Source organism: Culex pipiens, chromosome 2, assembly GCF_016801865.2.
Source record: "Culex pipiens pallens isolate TS chromosome 2, TS_CPP_V2, whole genome shotgun sequence".
Taxonomy (NCBI): domain Eukaryota; kingdom Metazoa; phylum Arthropoda; class Insecta; order Diptera; family Culicidae; genus Culex; species Culex pipiens.
Window position 1 is genome coordinate 212,032,156 of NC_068938.1, and position 23,911 is coordinate 212,056,066.

Genomic DNA, 23,911 nt, shown 5'->3' on the forward strand with positions numbered 1-23,911 from the left:
ACTTTCGTTGCAGATGACGAAGAGTCCGTACTCCACGTACCATCCCGACAGCAGCATCAGCAGCACCAGCAGCAGCAGCACGGCCATGACTTCCGGGCCCGCGTCCGAGGCTGTCTCTCATCAGCAACTGCTGAGTAACAACACCGGTTCGGACTCGCCCACGTCAACGCGCAGCTCGACCACGTCCACGTCCTAGCAGCGGTTAATCTCGGCGACCGGCGGTGGCGGTGGATCGTCCTCGTCCTCGCCGGTCCCGAGCAGCCTGATGTCGTCGGGCAAGAAAGACAACACCGGGATCGCCGGCGCGGCCAACTTTATTGCGTCCTTCTCGCCGGTTAAGGACGTTTATAAGTCGGTGTCCACCAGTTCCAACTACTCGTCGTCGTCGTCGCTGGTGTCGACGGCCAGCTCGGCACGGCCCCAGTCCCAGCAGTCCCAGCAATCGTCCCAAAATCAGGGCCCAACGACGCAGCAGCAGCAGCAGCAAACTCAGCAGGGGAAGGTCGACGCTTCGGGAGCTCCCGTGCAGCGATCGGCTTCGTTCAACGCGACCTGCACGGTTCCGCTTAGTATTAGCAAGACCACGCAGGTCAAGAACTCTGCGTCCTTCAGCAACTGCTCGCTGCTGACGAAGGTGGCGAAAAAGTCCGGGTTGACGGCGTCCCTTACCGCCAACTCCCTGCTCAAGTTTTCCTCCTCCAGCTTGGCCAACAGCTTGCTGGCGCTGAAGCAGCAACAGCAAGCCAACGGGATCACCATCTCGAGCAACATCACCGAAGCGCTGGCCATGGCTGGGCAAAATCCGAGCGCCTGCCTGCGAAACTCACCCTCGGCGTCTTCCTCGACGTCGTTGGCCTCTTCGACGACCTCCACGATCACGGCCGCCGCCGCCGCAGCCGCTGCTGCATCATCAGCTGCCTCCACCCCAAACTCCCCGGCCGCCACCGGAACCGGACCCGTGGCCGCTCTTTCGCTGGCCCAGTTCAGCAAGAACAACATCGTTGACTATTACGTTTAATATTAGGCAAACCTGTAGTCATGTTAAGCTTTAGGGACGAGAATACACAATACCGATATGTTTTATATTTGTAGGTAGAGACCACGTGTTGATTTGTGTCCCTTTTAGCTTAGTGGAACCCATCCGAAACCTTCTTGTTTTTAACGCCCTTAGTTTAAGAAATGTCTGTTTCCGTACCGGCAGAGTGCTGAAACTCTGCAAAGAATCGTAATTTTCTCTCTTGTGTTGAAGTTTTGCAAGAGAGCGATCAGCGAAGAAAGAGAGCGCGTACAATTTGATGTGCACTCGTGACGTCACGCCTGTCGAAGAGAGCTTTTGTTTGCAGATTTTCAACACTTCTGCACGAACGGGTACAAACCCAAACCTATCAAGAGAGCTAAGCGAAACCACGAAACTGTGTACCATTGCGGAAGCAAGATCCGACGAACCAATGGGAACAATATCTCCCTTCTATTTCCCTCCTTCCCCGAAAATAAACTAAATAAACAAACAAAAAATCGACCAGCTATTTATAACTAAACTAAACTAATACAGAAAACCAACTATTCTAATGTGTACCTACCTAGAGACGAGAAAATAAAATTGAAACAAAAAAAATCTGTTCATATCTTTTTCTACACGCAAAACAGAGAAACACAAAACAAAACAATCGAGTCAAATATAGCGAAACATAAACAAAAGATTCTGCCCCCGTGGACCAGAACGCAAGTGAAACTGCTTTTCAGTGCCAATTTGAACCAATTTTATTGCAATTTCAGCGCCGGTTTTCCCCCCTCCACGGTGAAATGTAAGTCTTTTTAAAATCGACGCGTTTAATTTGTAGGGCAGATTTAAAGTTGAGCGTTCGTACATACTTAAAACTAGCCGAAATATAGCAGAAAATAAAAATACACACACACAAACACGTTTGAAGCCAAAGACAATAAACTCCATAAAATACAGCACAGAAATGGATAGAAAATATTTGAAATGAAAACAAGTTTTTTTGTGCCGTTGTACAAGTTTACGCAAAGCAAATATAGAAAGGTGACAAGTTACTGAAAATAAAATCCGATTTTTTATCTTCTTCTACAACTCGTCAGAATTTCCTAACACGACCGCCATTTTGTGCGGTTACCCCTCAAAACTTGCATGCAAGTTTGTATGTCAAATTTCAAGATGGCGGTTGCGTTGAAAAATGCATGGCACACTTTGCTGCAAACAAGCAACACCATCACTCTGCTATAATTTCAACTATTTTTTCGATTTGGAACCAAACTCTCTGCAAAGAACTAGCAGTTCAACCAATTTGTATGTAGGCTAAAAGAATTCAACACTAAACAGTACAGCAAACCAATTGTTACACCGAACGTGAAGAACATAAACAAAAAAACTAATCATAATGGATTACCTTAAAACCGTGTTACTACCAGTTAAGATTGTTATTACAACCAAAAGATAGAAGAATCAGAGAATCACAAAATCACACAAAAAAGGTAGCAAAATAAAACTGACTTACCGTTTAAGCCAGGTTGGCAGAGACTCTTTAATAGAATATTTTCCAAGTTTTGTGAGAGGTGTGAACTTAAATAAGCAGTTATTACCTTCTATTGAGAAAAAAAAAGAAAAAATAATATTGAAATTATTCGAAGACTTTACAAGCAAAACAAGCACACACGCGCGCTCTCACACAGGAGGATTACTAAATTATTAACCGATGAAAAGAAGGAAAAATTAATACAAATATACAAGCGAAGCGAAAACTCTACCGAATCACATAAAAAACTTAGTTAAGAAACGTTTGTGTGGCGTTTCTGAAAGAAAAAAGAAGAAAACACCGTTACGATTGATAATTAGTATTAGAAATTGATACATGAGGGGTTATTCAAGAAAGAAAAAACTATTGTAATACTTCAATCATTGAGTAAATTGATCAATAAAAGCGAATGATGAAAAAAAACAACAGAATATTGCTTTTCTTTTGACAACACCCTTTACTGAGATAATAAATAAAATCTTATCTTTTCACATGGCTTTTATTCTAATTTTTGTTGTTGATATTTTGTTATCACTCCAGCGCACAAGATAACAAAAACAAAAACAAAAACAAAAACAAAAACAAAAACAAAAACAAAAACAAAAACAAAAACAAAAACAAAAACAAAAACAAAAACAAAAACAAAAACAAAAACAAAAACAAAAACAAAAACAAAAACAAAAACAAAAACAAAAACAAAAACAAAAACAAAAACAAAAACAAAAACAAAAACAAAAACAAAAACAAAAACAAAAACAAAAACAAAAACAAAAACAAAAACAAAAACAAAAACAAAAACAAAAACAAAAACAAAAACAAAAACAAAAACAAAAACAAAAACAAAAACAAAAACAAAAACAAAAACAAAAACAAAAACAAAAACAAAAACAAAAACAAAAACAAAAACAAAAACAAAAACAAAAACAAAAACAAAAACAAAAACAAAAACAAAAACAAAAACAAAAACAAAAACAAAAACAAAAACAAAAACAAAAACAAAAACAAAAACAAAAACAAAAACAAAAACAAAAACAAAAACAAAAACAAAAACAAAAACAAAAACAAAAACAAAAACAAAAACAAAAACAAAAACAAAAACAAAAACAAAAACAAAAACAAAAACAAAAACAAAAACAAAAACAAAAACAAAAACAAAAACAAAAACAAAAACAAAAACAAAAACAAAAACAAAAACAAAAACAAAAACAAAAACAAAAACAAAAACAAAAACAAAAACAAAAACAAAAACAAAAACAAAAACAAAAACAAAAACAAAAACAAAAACAAAAACAAAAACAAAAACAAAAACAAAAACAAAAACAAAAACAAAAACAAAAACAAAAACAAAAACAAAAACAAAAACAAAAACAAAAACAAAAACAAAAACAAAAACAAAAACAAAAACAAAAACAAAAACAAAAACAAAAACAAAAACAACAACAACAACAAAATAAAGACTAAGGCTAAGATAAACAGAAATCGTATTTCTTTTAGCCGCCTGATGAGAGTGTAAAATAATCAGAATTGTTCGACATACTTTAAACCAAAAATCTTTAATAAAATCTTAGTTTATACTTCTTACCTTTCAAATTATTTTACTTGTCGTTTATTTCTCAAACAGTGCCCCATGGTCCCAAACCCCAAGATTCCAACCCACTCCCACCCGAAACCATCATTCTAGTACCACACACAAAGCTCCCCTTTTCCCCTCCCGACTCACGGTTCTCACTCTCTCCCACCCACTTTTCCACCCTCTCTCTCTTGTGATCCCAAAACAGTCACGGTTACAAAACCGCTTCTCTCCGAACTCAACTCTGTGACGCGCGCGGCGAGCTTTCAACATAGCAATCCTCCCCCCTTTCACCACTCCACCCAACCCCTTTCAACATCCCCTCTCTTTACCTCCCACCACCCACCGAACCCGACCATGTGTTTCGCAATTTCTCTTTTGCTCCACTTTTTTTTTCCTTCGCTTGCTTCGTTCGCACCGCATGCTGCCATCTCTCCTCTCTCACGATGGTGAGTTCATTTCGCTCTCGCGATTCCGAAAAAAGCTCGCTCGTGAGTGATTTTTTGTGAGTTGTGGAGTGAGGAGTGAGGTAAAGGGCGCCGTCGCGCCACGCTGAACCCCCCCAACCCCCCACTAACCAATGTTGTGGAGCTCCAACTTTCTCTCTCCCTCTCTCAGGGAGAGCATTTCGCTCTCAATTTTTGTTCCGCGCGGGAAAAGCTGGGGAAAACGTCGCGCGAGTTCATTTTTATGTTTTGCTTCCCGTCTCGCTCTCTGCTGCGATTTCCCGCTCTCACGCGTTGGGCCGCGCATTATTGGGGCAGGCCCTCGTCGTCATCGAATGCCGTTGCCGCGCCGCACCGCCACCACCAGCTCTGCTCCCCGCCAACTTGGGGTCTTCTGCTGTGTGTCCCGGGGTGGAGGTAAACGCTCGCCCGATGGTGCGGCTCAGTTTAGTTTTTGTTTCGGTTCGCGCATCATGTGGAAAAGCTCCCGCTGAAGAGTTTGTCTAGTGAAGCAGATTCCCCGTGTGCCCCGACCGACCTCCGCCTCGGAAAGTGACCGCCGGAAGATCCTCGCCATCTGTTGGGCGATAGCGGTGAACCTTGAGTTGGGAGTCCGGAAAGCTCAGGATATTCCGGTAGTGAGTGGCCGGACGGTACAGCCGGTGTGTGCGCCAGGATCGAGCTCTAGGTTCTTCGTCAGAACGAGACCAGCTGCGTCGTCGAAAGGATGGATTACTGGGGCTGAGAAGCATAGGACACACAGTCACACTGGATATTAACCTCAACCTCACCCCCGCTCTATCCCGGTTCAAGGAACAAGGAATTACTGGCAAAAAAGGTGGCAATTTTCGACATACCTCATTAACAAAAGCAAAGGATTACAGTGCGTGTGATTTTACTCTCTGTGGAAAACAAAAAAAAACTCTGTGATACACGGTGAAAGCTAGCCAAGGAAAGTTTTCGTTGACGCAAGGAAGAACCCCAATTTTCCCGGAAAATTGATTTTTACACGACCGCGGCACGACCCCCTCCAACACACAACACAACCCCGGCAGGCAACCTCATAGTACAAAAATCAGATGAATTTATTTAACTAGGTGTATAGTGAGAGAAAAATCCTCTGAAAATAAATTACAAGAAAAAACAAACAAATAGTGCAACGAGCAACCAAATTTCGAATTTTTTTGATTTGACGTCGTGAAAAAAAATCACTTTCTGTGTTACGAAAAAAAAAACCAAAAAAAAGTGGGAATTTTTACACTTTAGCGCTAACAAAAAAGGAAGCAAGAGTGAATCCGCACATGCACTCTGGAGAGTGAGAGTGACACAATTTCGTGATTGAAAAAAAAAACCTTACACAAGCAACGCACTCACACAAAGATTCGCGAGTGTTTAGCAAAAAAAGGTGCGATTAATCGCGAGTGAGCAAAACTAGTCCGCGCGCCGAAGAAAATCAGCAGTGATTACTCGTGAGTGAGATTTTTTTCTATCAGTGAGATTTTAATCGCAGCAACCCCGATTTCTGTGCGTGCGCGTGTGTGTGTGCGCGTTTGTCTGTGTGTGCGCCCCGAAGGAGTGGGAAAATTCCGTTTGGAGATACCCGCCACGTGGTCCCCTCCCCCAGCCTGCTGATCACCCGCCAGGATTTGACACGACTGTGAGTGAGTTAGAGTGAGATCAACCGGTCCTTTTCTCGCGAGTGAGTACCAGGAAAGGACACCCGCGACTTGGAGTTTTCACAAAAAGGTGCGTTTTTTGAAGTTTTTTTGTATTTTTCGGTGAAGGTCTTGAAATTTTTTCTTGAAATCCCCTAAAAGAATATTGATTAAATCCCCCCGAAAATAAAAAGATTGAGGTCCTATAACCGTCTCACTCCAACACCCCCCAAAAAAATCCCGTCAAAGGTCGAGTGGTCTCTTTCCCCGGAACCAGACCGGTTGGCGTCATCCCGCCACCGCCGGGGGTGGTCTGTTTTGGTTCTGAAAGCTCCTCTCGCGGGGAGCTTTCAAGTTTCGCCCCAAAATTGTGCAATCGCCGGCGACGGCGGCGGACCAAATCCGTGAGAACTGTGAAAGTGAAAGTGTCGGAACGCGCGACCCAGTTCTGGTGGGGCCCCACTTCCGGTGAACGGATCGGTGCTGAGACCCCCAAACACTCGGAAGCAACCACTTCCTTCGGAGTGACAGGAAGGGAGGCCTGAAATCAATAAAAAGCAATCAATTTAAGCGTGAATGTCGGTGTGTTGGTGGTTAGTGTTTGGTGAATAGTTTTGTTTTATTTTTTACTTTTCTTATTTTTGCCGTACTTCTGGGAAAGAAGGACACACGCGAACATACTCTCTGGGTGGGGGTTCTAATTATAGGAATTGGGGTTGATCGATTACGAAATCATCCGAAAAATGTCTGTGATGGGGGTGGTGATTGGTTTTTGCGCACAGAAGATGAAAATTTGAGGGCGAATGTGCTGTAAAGGAGCAGTAAGTATTTGGGACGAATTTAAGTGACTCACATCAATCGAATTAGATAACATTTCAAATACAATTCGATTACAATGGATTCAATCCCAACATTAATGCTTAAGAATGCAGCAAATCTTGTTAATAATACCGTTCTTCTGATAGAAAAACTTGTATTTTTTGCGTTTTGAGAATTTTTTTTATCAGAATTCAACTTAGGTGATTTTCATTTTAAAAAATTTGGTATATGCGATAGTGAGCTTTATTTCACTACCGTCTATAGACAATAACTGATTACCTTATGGATGATAATCTGTTCGTTAGAATTTGTTGAATATTCATAGAAAGACGCGATTTTATAGCATTTTTATGCAATCAAACTCATGATTGATTTCTACTTGGAATGTTTTGGGTATTTAAAAAAATATATCAAATTTAGATTGGTGCACATTTCTACAACGTGAATAAGATTGTACCAAAATTCTGTTGTAAAATGATCAACAAATCATAGAAAAAATTTGAATCGATGAATTTACTTTCCTTCAGCGATGGAAGAATCTTCATCAAAAGAAAATCTTTTGTCGTTCATCAAGAGAAAAAATCGGAGAGAAACATGGTTCTCCTCTCTAGCGCACGAAAGACGTTAAAAAGAAACTCAAAAACATCATCACTTGGATTAGGGGAACAGCATCTAATTCCAGCGTGCCTCTAATGTTGGCAGGTCAGAACTTTGACATTCAATTAAAGCTAATTAAAAGCGTTTTCAACTGAAGCCGAGTGATAAATAGCTCAATAAAAAATGAGCAAGCAAGATTTGTAAAATAAGTTGTTTAAATAGTGAAAATCAGCAAATTGGATGGAGTTAAGAGCGAGTGCTTAACCTGCCAAACATACGAGAATTTCCCCTATTCGGTTGAACATCGGTTTCACCACTACGCTGGCAGGTGTAACGTCACACGTGGAAAAAATACTTGCCACTTTCAATATATGAACAATGTTTGTAAACAAAACAAAATAAATTAATTTGAGCGGTGACAACGACAACAACGAGATTCACAAAAAATCTTCTACTGATTGATTTTCTTCGAGAAGTTCGGGAAGCGATTTTCTTTTGTGTGTTTCACCACCTCTCTCTTTCGCGATCTGTTGGATTCCCAATCCAAAGGTGGTATGTTCCATTCTCGTACCGGGATGTTCAAATCGAAAGTTCTCAAGCAAAAAATATTTTTTTGCGATTTTTCCATCTCTGCTTTCATTAATTGTTTACTGCTGGGAAATGATTATTCGACTCAATTGTTTAAAGATTGAGAATGCAAAATGAGTCATTTTAATGTATGTATAGAATCTAGCTAAAGTTCTGCGTTAATATAAGTACACTTAAATTAAACCTTGTTTCTTAAAAAAAAATATATATTTTTTACTCGAATGAAACATTGCACAATTTTGGTAACAGTCCATTGAAAGGGCTATTCATAAACCTGTGTTTCAAAAAACAGATTTTCTGATCGATTTAGAACTTTCGGCAACATTGTAGAAAATGCTTAAAACTTTTCAGAAAAAAATGCCATGTTTTGAGCAATGGCACAAGTTGGGAAAATTAATTTGGTAGTTTTGCCATTTTTTTTTTCTAAAAAGTCATGAATCTTTTTAAAAACGTTCAAAAACTGGCAAATCAACCTCAAGATTTAAAAAGGCTTAAAAATACTTATTTTAGATCACATAACATGTTAAGGATGATTTTAAAATGTTAAAAATATTTTTATTCGAAAAATCGAAAATTTCCATAAAAAATGGAAGCATATTAGCTGATCTTTATTTAAAAAAAAGTGATGATCAATCATTGTCCTGATTCGACAGGTAAAAAATACCAATATCTACAAGAAAAAAAATTTAGGCGGCTTTAACTTAGAAAACGGAGCTCGATACCGAAAATGTGATTTTCGACTGCAAACAAAATTTTCAACTTTTATCAACGTTTTTCAAATATTACCAATATACAAATATGTGATTTTTTTCTTCTAATAATTTTTTCTCCAAATAAATTTTGACCAACTTGTGCCAAATAAAGTTATTCATATTCAATGATGAGTATTTATTTTCAAAAATAAAAAATTTGCGCAGTTGAATATTTGTGTGAAAAATACAAATGAAAAACGGTAAAATTCATGTTTTTTTTAGTTTTGAGCCTGTACATCAATAATCGCTTACGATCATTCCGTGAATTGACCTTGTGCTTTATTTACAAATGAATTTTTCATTCTTTTGGAAACTAAACCGAGATTTTTTCTTTTGCTACTTCATGTGAAGTAACATAATTAAAAAGAGCAATTCTGGACATAATGATTGAAGGGATACAATTCTGTTAATACGTATTCCAATAACCTGGAATTTTTTCAGCTCACTTTTAGTATTCACAATCTCTTTCAATTTGCTAAAGTCGTGAAAATTTTACAGATTGTGGAATTCCTTTCCTCCCACACGGAGAAAAAAGAGTTCCCAAAATCGTGAACAAGCGTTCATGAAAATGGGAACCACGAACAAAGTGTTCAAATTTCATGGTACGTTTTTCAAAATCGTACCATGGGATTTGAACACTTTGTTCGAGGTTCCCATTTTCATGAACGCTTGTTCACGATTTTGGGAACTCTTTTTTCTCCGTGCATATTCAATGTTGGTTATGTCTCGAAGTTTATTAAAAGAGTAGTTTCCACAAGCAAACCGCTAAACCAAGATTTATTGACACAAGTTTTTAATATGATTTTGCAAAAAAAAATAGTTTAAAAACTTCTGGAAATACAATCATAATTATTATAACTAATACGAATAGTAGAGCTTACATAACTGTTCAGAACCAGATAACGTAAATCATCTTCAGGATCTCCCCATTCTTCATGATTGCATTCCCCAGGACGAGCCTTGTAACCTTGTAATGCGTATTATTGTTGTTTTACTAAATGATGGTATTTGTTTTGCGAAATTATAAATCTTTTCACAACTTTTTTATTATATTTGAAAATCTAAAGCATCAACATTTGCAGATTTGAAGATGGAAACACTTGAAGATTTAAAGATTTAATGATTTGAAGATTTAATGATTTGAAGATTTGAAAATTTTAAGATTTGAAAATTCCAAGATTTTAAGATTTGAAGATTTGAGGATTTGAAGATTTGAAGATTTGAAGATTTGAAGATTTGAAGATTTGAAGATTTGAAGATTTGAAGATTTGAAGATTTGAAGATTTGAAGATTTGAAGATTTGAAGATTTGAAGATTTGAAGATTTGAAGATTTGAAGATTGGAAGAAGGTAAAATCTTAAAGAATTTCACCATTCTCATATAAATTGACAATTCTTTGGTAAATAACAATACCGTCATCTGGGGTTACTGGGACATTTGGCGAATTGAGACAACTTAGACTGTAGTCCCGATTCACCCCAGATGACGGTAAGCATTTCAGACGAATCGATTTCTGAGGAGTGGCAGTGGCAAGGAGTGGTCTATTCTGAGAAATTGATTAGAGCCCGCCTTACTTTGCACATTTAGCAAGGTATTTGGAGATCATTTGTTGAGTGATAAACTTGGCAGAAATGGTCTTAAAAGTTTTCCATATACCGTCAGCAGGGGTGACATTGGGTCATACAAATTTCTGCAAACTTAGTAAGTGTCTTATCATTTGTAATGAGAGATTTATGTAATTTTTCAAATCCTAGCTGAACTTTTGATCACATTTGTGTCTTAAATCACTAAAAAAGCTTCGCCAGCAAAACAACACGCTTGACGTGTGGCGTTCCAATAATTGAAAACAGAAAAAAGCAGAAACCATGACACTAGCAGTGAAATATTGCACACTGGCTGTTTCCGCGGGTTGACACCGGTTCAAACACACATACCGGTGGTGGCGCAGCGCGGCGTGCCCTGGAGAATCCGCCAGTTGGCGCAAAAATTTGGCGACTTCCAAAATAAAACAAATAAATAATTAATGAGTGCTCGTCCAAATTGGGCCACCGACACCACAACCGAAACCCACAGCCGGGTCTGTCGCGCCACTATTTGAGCTTTTTTGGAGGGTTATTTTTTTCGAAATCTGAAATTTGGGTCCCTTCACAGAGCAAAAGGGACTAATAGTTCAGTCAACTGAAGAAGAAAAAAATCACGCTCCAAATACCGTTCCCTTCGCTCGCTTAAAACAAAAGGCTTAAGGGCAGCCCGCGTTACCCACGCGATAGTTTTCATAACCAGAGTTTCAAAACTGAAATATATTTAATAAATTAAACGCCGGTGTTATGTGGTAAACGGAGCAAACCGAACCGAGAAAAAAATAGTTGGATTTCGGTGCGGTTCGCTGCTTTGGAGATGATTGAGTTTGGGGGTCTCTCGCTCTGTTTTGGGGGCAAAAAGATGAGGGCGAGGGTCCGAATCAACCCGCGGAGGGCGGAGAAGGTCTAATTATGACACATTTTTGGTTGCGTGACTGGCCGCGTGGTCAGAGTGAAAATTGGGGTTTGAATTTCGAAAAGACCGTTGCTTTTTTCTCTCTCTCTCTCGAAGGGAACTCACCTAGTTTCGATTTAATTGTGATGATTGCTGCCGGAGGTTTAATTTTTGGGTGTTACGAAGTGAAGGGTGCTGGAAGGGATGCAGCAATTTTGTTGTTGGCGGTGCGTAACTATCAATAGAAATTATAGAAGCTTGAAGATTGTGCTATTTTATTAAATTCGAAATGTTATCGAACAACCACTTTCCTTCTAGCTTTGTTTCTTTCCACTTTTGAGTAATTATGCTTTGCGGCTTCTATGTTTCGACCTTTCTGATTATCTTGCGTTCAGAAGGTCTTATTGAGCAATGTTTATATTAGCTTTTATTAGAATCAATAATAAATCTAGAATTAATATTAAGGAGCACTCATTTAGTTGAATAATTTTGTTTTGATATAAAATTGAAGAGTTTCTAAACCCTTTTTTATAAAATCTATTATTTTTTCAACAATCAACTAAATTTCTCACAGCCCTTCAAAGCCACCACCAATTCGACCAGTTTTCGACAATCCCAAACCTCATTACCCCGTGTGTAATTTGCAAATTTCCCCTCCCCAAAACAGTAATTAGTGCGCCCCATCAATCGGACGCGCATAGCAAATGCCCCATTTTCGATTTCACTTCTCAGAGACCAGGTGGGGCTCGCACAGGTAGGTGATCGGTTTCTTCTACTTGGCTGGTTGGCTGGGGTCGGGGAGAGTTTGTTTCGCCCATCGGACACACACACACACCGAGGCTGAAAAAGACTTCTTCACACGATCATCAATTGGGGCTCTGCCGCCGACGACCAGTGTTGTTGGGCGAAAGACTTTCTTCCAGTTGGTTGGAGTGAAATACACAGAGAAAAAGGGGAGCAGGAAGAGGAACAGGTGGTTGGGAGGGGAATGGGGAGGGGGAGGGGTGTCTGCAGGTAGCAGGTAAAAATGAGAAAGTTTTGTTTGCCGCGGTCTCGATGCTTTTGTGGAGCTTGGGTTTGTTATCGATAGCAGCAGCAGCAGTAGTAGTAGCAGGTAGTGTAGTGGCAATAACAGCCAGCGCCAGCGTCTGGAACCTGATGGATGGTCACTTAAGACAGGTGGCACTGATAGTGTGTGAGGGGGAGTGTGGGGTGAAATTAGCTTACATAAACATCTTACTCATAAACATCAACACAAAATTATTTATTAAAAAACAACTTTATATACGATTAATTTTTACCAGCAAATCATCTTAAAAATAGTCAATAATTCTAGCTTAATCTATTAAATACCAATAATATTGATTTAGTTATGATTAACACTCAAACGCTCGGGTAGTCATTTGACCCCTATTTTTTTTCTTAAAAATCTCATAACTTTTGATAGATTTGACCAATTTGGATGCTTCCGGGTGCAAAAGATCCAGATTTGTCTATATTTTCAACTGTCAGACGGAGGACAAATGTGGTCCATTTTTACCGGAGATATTCCGGATTCTGTTGGGGTACCTCGGCCCTCCTAAATGGATATTTGGCCAATATAATAAAAACTTTTCAACAGAATAAAATCGAAAATGATGCAAAACTTCAAGGAATCATCCTAAAACATCATCCTGCATAGATACATGACATGCTGAAGACCTTCGGGCACCGGAACAGGTTCTATCCGGAAACGGTTCACTGAGCTGATGTCAATTGTTGCCCAACTGGAACCGGCTCTGCTGCCCCGTAGGACTTAACCATGTCAATTATTTTTGCAGGATGATGTATTAGGATGATGCCTTGTAGTTTTGCATCATTTCCGAAATTTTTCTGTTGAAAAGTTTTTATTATATTGGCCAAATACCCATATAGGAGGGCCGAGGTACCCCAACAGAATCCGGAATATCTCCGGTAAAAATGGACCACATTTTTCCCCCATCTGGCAGTTCAAAATATAGACAAATCTGGATCTTTTGCAACCGAAAGCATCAAAATTGGTCAATTCTATCAAAAGTTATGGGATTTCTAAGAAAAAAAATAGGGGTCAAATGACTACCCGAGCGTTTGAGTGTTAATAACGCTAATACAGATAGAAATACATAGTAATGTTTCCAAATTCATCATATTTTTTTTCTATTTTGCTGTAAATATATTCAAAATCGACAACATTATAGTTAAAGTCGGGAAAAATGTAGACTATTTTGGAAACAAATCATTTTTTTATAAATTCAACAACATATAATTACCGGATAAGCTTACAGGATTTCTATCCAGCCTTTCCAGCTAGACTTTTTCGGAAGTACTCCTATGTTATAGGGATTGGCCATCCATAAACAATGAATAATTGGTATTTAATACTTGCTGCAACTATATTTTAAATGCATAATTGATTTAAAAAACATGTTTAAATTTTAAAAAACTTTTTTTTTGCGATGACACAAACCTTATTTTTAAATTCTGTATTTATCAAATGCCATGCATTTAGTTAAGAGGAGAAATTTTAATTATTTGTAAAACTTTTGGGGTTTCCTGACGTGTTATGTAATTCATAGCAAATCATAGTTTACTGCAACATCATTGATCAGATATATTTGAGCAGAGGGTAAAAATTCACAGTTAAGGGCTATTTGTCGTGACAAAAAATATGATTTTTTTTTAAATTTAATGAACTACTTAACATTTTATTTATTCAATCTTATTTGCTTGAGAATTCATCATTTTATTAAACCACAGAATAAAAAATTATCCTTATCTAATCACATATATAATTTCAGCTAGCTTCTTGGCATTAAAATGTCCAAAAAGCGTTTTAAATTACAGTTATAAAAACCAAAAATTAAAGTAAACATTTCTTGTCGAATTTTGAAATAGTTTTATTCTTAGTAAAATTCTGTAAATAAAAAAATGAGACGCTTAGCTAAGTATAGTCAACATAAAGACAGAAAGAGAGAGAGAGAGAGAGAGAGAGAGAGATTTTATGCAGAATGAAAAGTACGCGTTTTCAAAATACCTTAAAAGCCTAAAAAATAGTAGTTTATGCAACAAGTTGCGAAAAGAAGATTTTTTCAGCACGAGTTGTACATTTATCCAATGAGGTTTACCCAGTTGGATAAATACGAGGAGTGCTGAAAAAATCAAGTTTTGCAGCGAGTTGCTTACAACATTCCGAAAAACGATTCTTTTATGGATTTTTTTTTATCAAACATTCATGTGTTTAGTAAATTCAAAAAATATTTAATATGTTACTTTTCAATACTAGTGTTGAAAAGTTAAATTTTTCAGCAAAGGTATTAATTTTCCATTCTTTTATTTTAGGTAGGGAAAAGTAGGCCGTTTCGTTTCTCCAGAAGGACAGGAAAAGTTGACAGTTTCACAGTGGAATTGCAAAAAATAATGCTTTAGAAGTTAGTTAAATTTCAAAATTGAATGTTTTTAAAACCGTCAAGGGGGGTGATATTTTTACTGAAAACGAGTTTGAATCGGTAAACGAACAGGACCATCAAATTCTTTGGTGAATTTTACACTAAGAACAGTTCAAATGTGTCTCTAAGTTACAAGTTATAAGCTTCAAATTAGTTTTATAGTATGTGTGGAAAATGTTTGATTTATTATTCAATATTTGGATTTGGTGGCAACAAAAATTATATTTTCATAAGATAATATTATTATAATAATTTTGAGCAGATTTGGATTTTTTTTCACACAACCAAAAGGTTTAAAAGATTTTATTCAAAATTAATGAACTAAGTTTTTCAAATATTTTATTGTGATTTTTTCCAAATGAGATATTTGAAGTAACCTTGCTAAAAGACCATTTGAGGTAATTTGCATACTTTTAATCTAAAATTTATGATAAACACATTGAATATAAACATGTCAACGATCTTTTTTAAATTAACTTGCATGTAAATTGTGAAACGTTTAAAAAATACAAATTTGAGACTGAAACTTGCCTCGGCTGAAAAAAATTGAAATCCTATCAATGCCTGTTTATGATACCTGCGATTCATTCTGGAAAACTGCAATAATCTACTTTTATTATAAATTACAAGCCTTAACCGACAAACTTCGTTCTGCCTTTTTTGTTTCTTGACGTTTTTAGCTTCTTTTTTATTCAGCCTCAGGCAGGGATGCCACCTGGTTTTTTTTTTAAAAGTCTGTGAAAAAGTCTGTGTATGTCTGTGTATTTTTTAAAATTCAAATATATTAATTTACAGTCATGGAAATCCATCACAAATTGTGTTCTTAAGCATTTGAAAACTAACGAAATGAGTTGCGGTTGATAATTAAAAAAAAAAATTAATGAGGTTTTTAAAAAGTCTGTGCACCTCAAAAAATGTCTGGCACAAGCTAAAATGTCTGTGAAACACAGACAAATCTGTGCATCTGGCATCATTGGCCTCAGGTGATCAAAATTGCAGATTTTCCGGAATCGGTTCCAGAGTGGCCAAAGTTGTCACTTTTGACGTAAGAACCTTTTTTTTTCATAAAATTATTTTTATTGGGTCCTTTTCGGTGCTGGGACCTAGTAAGGACCGAGTCGGCTTTTGTAATTACATTTGACTTAATAATTACAGAGGATCTTGTGTGTAAATGTTAGTGGGAGGGGAGCCGATTGACGTAAGAACCATCCTTGGACTTATACGAACCAAACGCAACAAAGAGCACCTCGATACGACGCTCCGTATTGAACTGATTCGCGTTCGAACAAAACCGTCGAAATTTTTTATATATATAGATATAGATTTTTAAACGTTTGAGAGTTCGAAGCATATCGTTACTTTTTGATGAGTACTATTCTTTTACAGAAACTCCAAACATTAAAATATAAATTATTCCAGTGTTGGGTTTGAAGCAGTTACTGTTTGTATCAAAAACAAATGCAAAAATAACTAGATAAAAAAGCTAGAATTATTTTAAAAAAAAATCTATCTCTAAAATATTCTACAGAATTGAGAATTATAACATCAAAACAATATCATAGCGCTTTTCCACCCCTCTCTCCATCCACCACTACCAGGCACCTTCGGCGGTGGCACTTTTCCAAGCTTTCTGCTATTATTGCGCTGCCAGTTTCCACAACTGCCCAGGAATGAACAAAAATGGGCTTTTGTTTCACTCCACTCCAGCGTGCAATGCGATGATGATGGTTCCCTCCCCGTAACCCCCTCATCCACCCAGTTTTTTTTCTCCCTCCATTTTGAACGAGGGGAAGATGGGCGGGGGGAAGATGCAGGCCGGGAAACTTTGTAATGTTTATTTTATTTTCTCTTTGCACTACATCGCGCGCGCACACACTCTGACTGGGCCTGGCACGTGAGCGTCGATCTGTGTGTGTGTGGATTATATGTTCATTTTTCTTCGGGGTTTCGGGGAAAACAGACCACAACACAACACTAGGAGGGGGGAGGAAGATGAGGGGGGAGCGGTTGCGGAAAAAGTGGAGTTGTTACGCGAAACAATGTCAGCACACAATAGGGGCACGAGCGCGCTGAGGCTCTGTAGCGTGGTGGTGGTTGTAGTAGAGTTTCTCTATTTTTCCTCTTCATTTTCCATGCCCGTGAGCTGTTTTTATTTTGCTGCTGGAGGAGGTTTTTTTTCTGTATGAAGTTGAAAGTTTAGAGGGGGGTTGGGAGGATTGGAGGATGAGTCTAAATCCGGGATCCGTGTGCGGTGGACCTTGATCGAAATATTTATGATTTGGGTTTTTACCTTGGCCAGATTATTAATAGCTTCCTGATTGGTTGACCTGGCAGAGAAAATTGATTTTAATTGATTTTAATTTAGATTTTGATTGATGAAATAAATTTCTTACCTAAATCTACCGAGCGCTCTCATTTTGAATAAATAGTCACCTTAAATGAATATATTATCAATAATTTCTTATCAATCGAACTTAAATTAGATTAAAAGTTGTAAATAAATGGAACATTTTTATCAACCTTAGTTAAAAACTCTCGTTCCTACTACAAGCCTAATAAATTTTAAATTTTAAAGTCTTGTTATGTTTTGATTTGGTTTAAGACGAAAAAACGTCCCAAAAGAATTCAAAAAATTTAATTTAAAAAAAAATAATTTCAAGCCAAATTTTTAAGAATTTTGAAACTTAAACAAGGTTTAACAAAATGCTTAATATTGTTGTGAAGACGTGAAAAAAAAACAAAATATTAATCCATTTACAAATATTTTTTTCTGAAGTTTCACATCTTTTTCCAATCTGTGATCCCAACAGACTAAATTTCTAAAAAGATTGAAGCAGTCCTGTTTGTATGACAACACAAAATTAACGTCTAACAACACATAAAAAATGATAATACCATTCATCAAGAAATGGTGGCAGATTTTGTGTCAATTTTTTTTATATTACATCAGAAACTGGTGAATTTTCATCAGGTTTACATTTTTACACATTTTTAGGTAAAATTACTCAAAAAAAAATAACCAGCCAACTAAATTTTCAACCTTCCAAAATTCTATTTTTTTCTGTGAATGTATCTTTGATAGGTTACGATTGTACAAACTTTTTCTGATGAAACTGACCATTTGTTCCTGCTGTAAAATTACACATTTTTTCAAATAAAATCTGTCACCATTCCCAGATGGAACGTTAGCATATTATTCCAATTTTTATTAAGTTTAACCAAAAAAAATATTTTTTCGAGTAAATATTTCAAGAAGTTTTAAAAAAAAATAGTTTAATTTTTTTTATATTTTTGTTCAAATCTAAAACTGCTCTCAATATATGACAAATAAAAGTGACAAAACTTACAAAACAAATTTTGAAAATGATTTCTGTGAAGATCGTATGAGATTTGAATTGAAAATTATTGTTGCAAAAATAAATAGTAAAAACAATAGGAAAAAATCATTTAGGAACAAATATCTCAACCATAAAAAATGTCTTTGTGTATCATGAATAATTTTATCGTTAAAAATTAAATAAAGGATATTTGTATAAATTATTAAAATCAATTAATCATCCCTTCATTTTTTGATCTTCTTTTCAAAGAAATCGATCAGCTGACCAAGCCTTGCTGCTCTTCCCTCCTGCCCTCCATAATCCCACACCAATTAGTTCGGACTTCGATTCACTTTCCCCTATTTTGTTCCAAATGAATCGGCCTCCAGCACCCCATCTCACCTGAGGGAGGGGGGGAGAACATGGGAACAAAAACGGAAATTGAGGGAATGAGGAGAGTAGACACATAGTAGAGAAAAAAAAAACTAGGAAGGAAAGCGAAAAATTAGAGCACAAAGTGACCGATTTTCCAACAGTTTTTTTCTGCTCTTCTTCATTTTCCCCTAGTTTCCCCAACCCCCTCGAGAGACCCCTCTGGGTCCGTGGGGAGCTTCTTCATTTCACCTTTTTTGTTCGACCCGTTTCGTCATCATTAGCATCGCGTGGAACCTTCCCCCTCGGGGGACCAAGAGTGGGTAAGGGTCCCAAGAGGGGTCTAAAAGAGAGAGCTCCACTGAAGAAGAGTCAAAACGCGCACACACTGCTGGTCCCGGAGATGGATGACGAACGTGAAACGACACGACCCGATCGAATCTAGCAAAAAGTGTGAGTGACAGAGTGAGAGAGGGCGCAGCAAGTGAGAGCGAGAGTGCACGAGAGCAAAGCAAAAACAGAAAAGAAGAGAAGCAGAAAAAAAAACTTTATATTACTGACCTATATTTTCCTACAGGTGAGAAAAGAGAGATATAAAAATTATTTAATTTATTTAAAACTGAATGAGTGGTGGTCACATCGAGGCGAAACCAAACCGCGGAGAAGAGTACAGAAAAGAGAGAAGTGAAAATGACTAAAAAAATAAAAACAGCAGCAGACTCACACGCGTGGAGATTGTGGTTTACACACAATACAGCTATATTTGGTTGCTGGTGGAGAATGAAATATGATTTGCTCATGTTGCATACCTACAACCCCGAGAGCCACACTGGACTGAGTGAGGAGCACTACCCCTGGGCTGTTACGTAGTGCGTTGTTCAGCTATTCGATGGTTGGATGGAGAAGTCACAGTTTCTGATTGCTTCAGCCCACTAACCAAGCAAAACTATGTTAAAGGACCAAAGATGAGATGTTTACAGTAAAGGAATTATAAACAAAGTTTTAATTTTTTTTTTATCTATTTGGGTGTTTTTTAAACTGCCTCGAGTTAGGGTCTCAAAAATCAAAAAAAAAAATATTTCTCGGAAGAGTTTTCAAAAAGCCGTAAGAGCCACCGTGACCTCCGGCACTAATTTTCGTTTCCCTCCAAATTGAAACAATATTTCATTTGCTTTAAGTTCAGGGCGATTTAAAGACGTGTAGATGAACAATCTCAAGCATTTTTGAAATTGTTTTTTGTAAGTAGTTCGAATACCGATGCAAAAAGGGCTTCGTTTACCAATGGCTCTTACGTCTTTTTGAAAACTAATCCAAGATTTGACCTTTTCAAAATAAATTTCCAGAATTTGTCTTAGGCTAATCTATATCTATAAAAATTTCGACGGTTTTGTTCGAACGCGAATCAGTTCTATACGGAGCGTCGGATCGAGGTGCTCTTTGTTGCGTTGGGTTCGTGTAACCCCAAGAAAGGTTTATATGCTGAAAATTGCCACTTTGGCCACACAGGGACCGATTCCGGAGCATCTGCAGATTGTATGGGAAAATTTATGTAAACTCAAATTTTGATCACAGGAGGCTGTATATTCAAACAAGCTAAACAAAAAAAAAGACAAGACGAAGTTTGTCGGGCCAGGCTTGTTCATTATATTTTCCTTAAAACAACATATTTTCAAAAAAAATGTTGTATGTTGGGCTTTATAGCTTTTTAAATTGAAAACAACTTCTTTGATACTAAAATGGGAATCTGTCAGATCCGACTAGATTCCAAAAAGCGTAAAAAGTCTACACAGTAAATTATGGTTATATTACATTTGAGAATGGGTACATCTTATATATTAAAAAAAGTGTAATTTTACATCTAAAAATGGACAAATTCGCCACTATTCCAGTGTTTTACCACTTTTCAGTATAAACGAAGTACACATCTTCAAATTTATCACCTTCCAAATATAAAATTTTTGTACTGTGCATCAAAAATTATATATAAGATAGAAAATCAGTAAATAATCGTTTTCAATAATTTGTTTGATACAATATAAAACTTACCTTTAAAATGTTTTAAATATTTGCTTGGTTAACAATTTGATTCAAAATTGATGTTTTTTTTTAAATAAAAATGATAAAAATTCAATCCAATGTGGTTTTATTGGTAAACAGTCAAGATACAATAAGCTCTTTTGTTAAGTACTAACAGAGTTTTGGAGTTTCATTCAGCTGTATTTTACATCGTAATGCATTTTGGGCACATTTTGTTTTACGATTACTTTTCTCTTATTTTCTCTAGGTTTTTTTTTTGTTTTTCTTCATATTTTTTTTATTGTTTAGTTTTTTTTGGTAACCTGTTCTGCCAACTGCAATTATTTTTTAAAAAAATCCAGCTTCTTTTTCTAGGACAAAAAATAAATAATTGCATACTTACTATTACATAACAATTTGGGGATATAACATTCACAAAGTCACATGAAACAAGTAAAATCATCAAACCTAGGAATTTCTAAAAATTTGTGAAGATTCAAAATTGGTAAAAAATCGGTTTTATAGCGAATTTTCAGATTGAAGCCCGTCTAGATATACGTGGTATTCAACACAAGAACAATTCTTTCTTTAGTTTTGTTACCGAATTTATAACAAAATGTTTGAAACTCTCAGGCTATGTTTGGCAAAAACAGATATAAGGTATAAAAGCCTAAAAGACAGTTTTAAGTGAAAAACTGTGAGTGTCAGTTAAGGGTTAGGTTTGATTCTTAAACATTGATAATATTTTTATTTTTTTCCACAATTTTAAATAAAAAACACATTTATTTCGAAAAAATATCGTCACTGTCAAATGAACTTTGACCAACTTGTGCCTTAGCTCAAAAGATCCTAAACATATCCAAAAATGAGCATTATTGAAAATTATTAATTTGTGCAGTTATTTTTGTGTCTGCATTTTCAGGCAAGTCCTAAGCAATACTTACTACATTGCCGAAGATACCAAATCGATCGTTAAATTTCTAATATTTTCATAACATTTTTGTATGGACAGCTTCTAAATTGTATTTACTTACATGGATGAATTCATGATGCAAAATGTTGTCTTTGGTCTTAGAAAAATATATAAAAGTTTCTCAAATAAAATATAAAAATTAACTAAATCTTGCGAGAATGCGGGATTTAAAAAAAAAGATCTCAATTTTTGTTTCAAACCGGTTGATCTATGCGGGGTGGTTTACATTAAGCTTTGATACAGAATAAAAAAAAAGATCTATTAAGCAAAATAAGATTGTTCAAAAAATCATAAGACCTTTGTTCTAAAATATCCGTGTAAAATTTAATTGAGCCATCGAAGGATTTTTAACCATTTTGAGACGTTTGTTCCATTAAGACACCTTTCAAGTCAGAACTAACCTGCTTAATCACAGACAAGACAAAACAATCAAACTTGAAAAGAATTCAATCTGAATTGTATAGCAGATACCAGGTGTTGACAATTTTATAACATTCACAATAACCACTGTCATCAATGATAACAACATTCAGTGCAACATTTCACACCAGCTCCAGCAACCACCAGCTGGTGACCAACCTCTACCAGCAGCAGCACTTTCCGCGAGAAAGCGAAATTACTCTTCCAAGTGCGGAGGGGGTGGGATCGGGCAGACCACATGGTGCTCCCCTCCAGACACCCCAACCCTCCATCAACCTCTCACTCTCTGACTCTCTCGTCAACGCGCGCACTTTGCGCCGAGACTGGGTCGCATAGATATTATATTATTGCGCCATGAAAATTTATGTATACGAAGCCCACGAAAACCCGCGTAACTGTATTAGCAAATGTGCGTGCGTGCGCGTGTGCGTCTAAGTAACTTAGGGTCCAACAAAAACACACAGAGCGCCATCTGAAGCAGAATGAATGTTGATGGCCGAAACCGTCTCGCCGTCGTCTCCCCATCCACCCAACCACCGGCTTCTTCGTTTATTTCTTCTTCGTCATTTTCGTCATGCGTTCGTCGTCGTCGTCGGCCCGAACGAGACCGAAAGCGTTTCTCCGCGGCTGGTCATGTACATTTCGCATAAATCCCTCGTCGCCGCCGGTCGTCCAACCTCCCCCCCACCATAACCAAACTGGAGAGAAAAGAAGCTCGTAAACGCGCGGAGAGTTGGAATAAATACTAAAGGAATGTGTGTCTGTGTGTGGCTTAGTGATCAGCAGCACACTCCTTGGCTTAGCCACAACTGACTAGGGTTGAAGATGACGAGCAGATCGTGCGAAAGGGAACGTGAAAACGAGTGAGCTAAATCATACCGTGGAGGTGGGGGAGTTTGGATTAGAATTCAATACCAGAATTCTCGATAACCATTCTCGACTTTTTTTTGATTAGGTCCTATAAACATATGAAAGACAATAGCTTATAGGACCTTTTCAAAAAAAAACTCTGGCATTCTTGTTTTAATGGATTCTTTAGTCCCTTCAAACAGCATACTTTGAGTATTTCGCTCTATAACCTGATACCTCCCTTTCTCGATGGTCCCTTCGATATTGGTACAATGGTTCACTGTACTTATAATAATTCCTGCATTTTATTTGTATTTTTTGATTGTGGTAATTTTTAAGGAACAATGGAGTCATTTTGAAGAACGGCAACATTGCACGGGGTTTTTAACGTGTTTTGTATATTAATTGTAGTTATTTGTATATAAACAGTAGACGATCTGTGAAAGTGTATTAAAAATATTTATTGACAACTGCACAAAACGATGTTGTAAATATTTTTTAAACAAAATATTTGATTTTTTTTTGTTATATTTAAGAGCTTTATATTAATTTTATAATTTCAATTAATTCAGTTTTTATTAAGTTTCTAAATTTTTTTTTTCGAATTCGATTCAAGGTCTAATTTAGACCGTCTTTTAAACAATCGAAAAAAAAGTTTTTTTGTTGGTGTCTAAATAAGTGCTGCTTCTTGCTGTTTCTGTTGTGTTGGAACATGAAAACTACTGATTCTTTAGGCGGGCAATTTTTTCACTAACTTTTTACTTTCTCAAAGCATTTGAAAATAGAATTTCTCTTTAAGAAAATTCTAGGTTTGAAAATTTGACTTGTTTGTTCGACTTTGCCAATTTTTTAAAATGTCATTTTTTCAGAGGTCGTCTATGGATATGTTTTTAACTGCAGTAATTTTTGTAATGTCCCAGACTATGATTTGACGCTTTATCTCAATAAAAATGATAATAATATCGTTTAAGAGGGTGAAACACATTTGTCTAATCTTCTTTTTTACCATTGAAAAAAACATTCTAAAAAACTCGTTTTTAGGTAGTTCTCAACACATATCGTAA

General features: G+C 36.8%; 3 protein-coding genes across 12 annotated transcripts in view; all 3 read left to right on the plus strand.

The window, feature by feature from the left end:
- The window catches only part of LOC120425245 (liprin-beta-2), a 205,440-nt gene extending 205,095 nt beyond the window's left edge, over positions 1–345 (plus strand). For 9 of the 10 annotated variants that reach the window (XM_039589690.2, XM_039589689.2, XM_039589681.2 and 6 more), the window contains one exon: positions 14–345. In XM_039589690.2, the coding sequence (XP_039445624.1) occupies positions 14–196 (183 nt within the window). In that variant the 3' untranslated portion in view covers positions 197–345. The remainder of the gene's footprint in view (positions 1–13) is intronic. The other variant, XM_039589688.2, reaches the window with a different exon arrangement.
- On the plus strand, positions 266–1,018 carry LOC120425242 (uncharacterized). The gene has a single exon (XM_039589675.1). The coding sequence runs from the start codon at positions 266–268 to the stop codon at positions 1,016–1,018; it is 753 nt and encodes a 250-aa protein (XP_039445609.1).
- A 4,001-nt stretch (positions 1,019–5,019) lies between these two features.
- The window catches only part of LOC120425963 (ikaros family zinc finger protein-like), a 158,525-nt gene continuing 139,633 nt past the window's right edge, over positions 5,020–23,911 (plus strand). The window contains exon 1 of the mRNA XM_052708701.1: positions 5,020–6,296. The gene's annotated coding sequence lies outside the window, so the exon portion shown is untranslated. The remainder of the gene's footprint in view (positions 6,297–23,911) is intronic.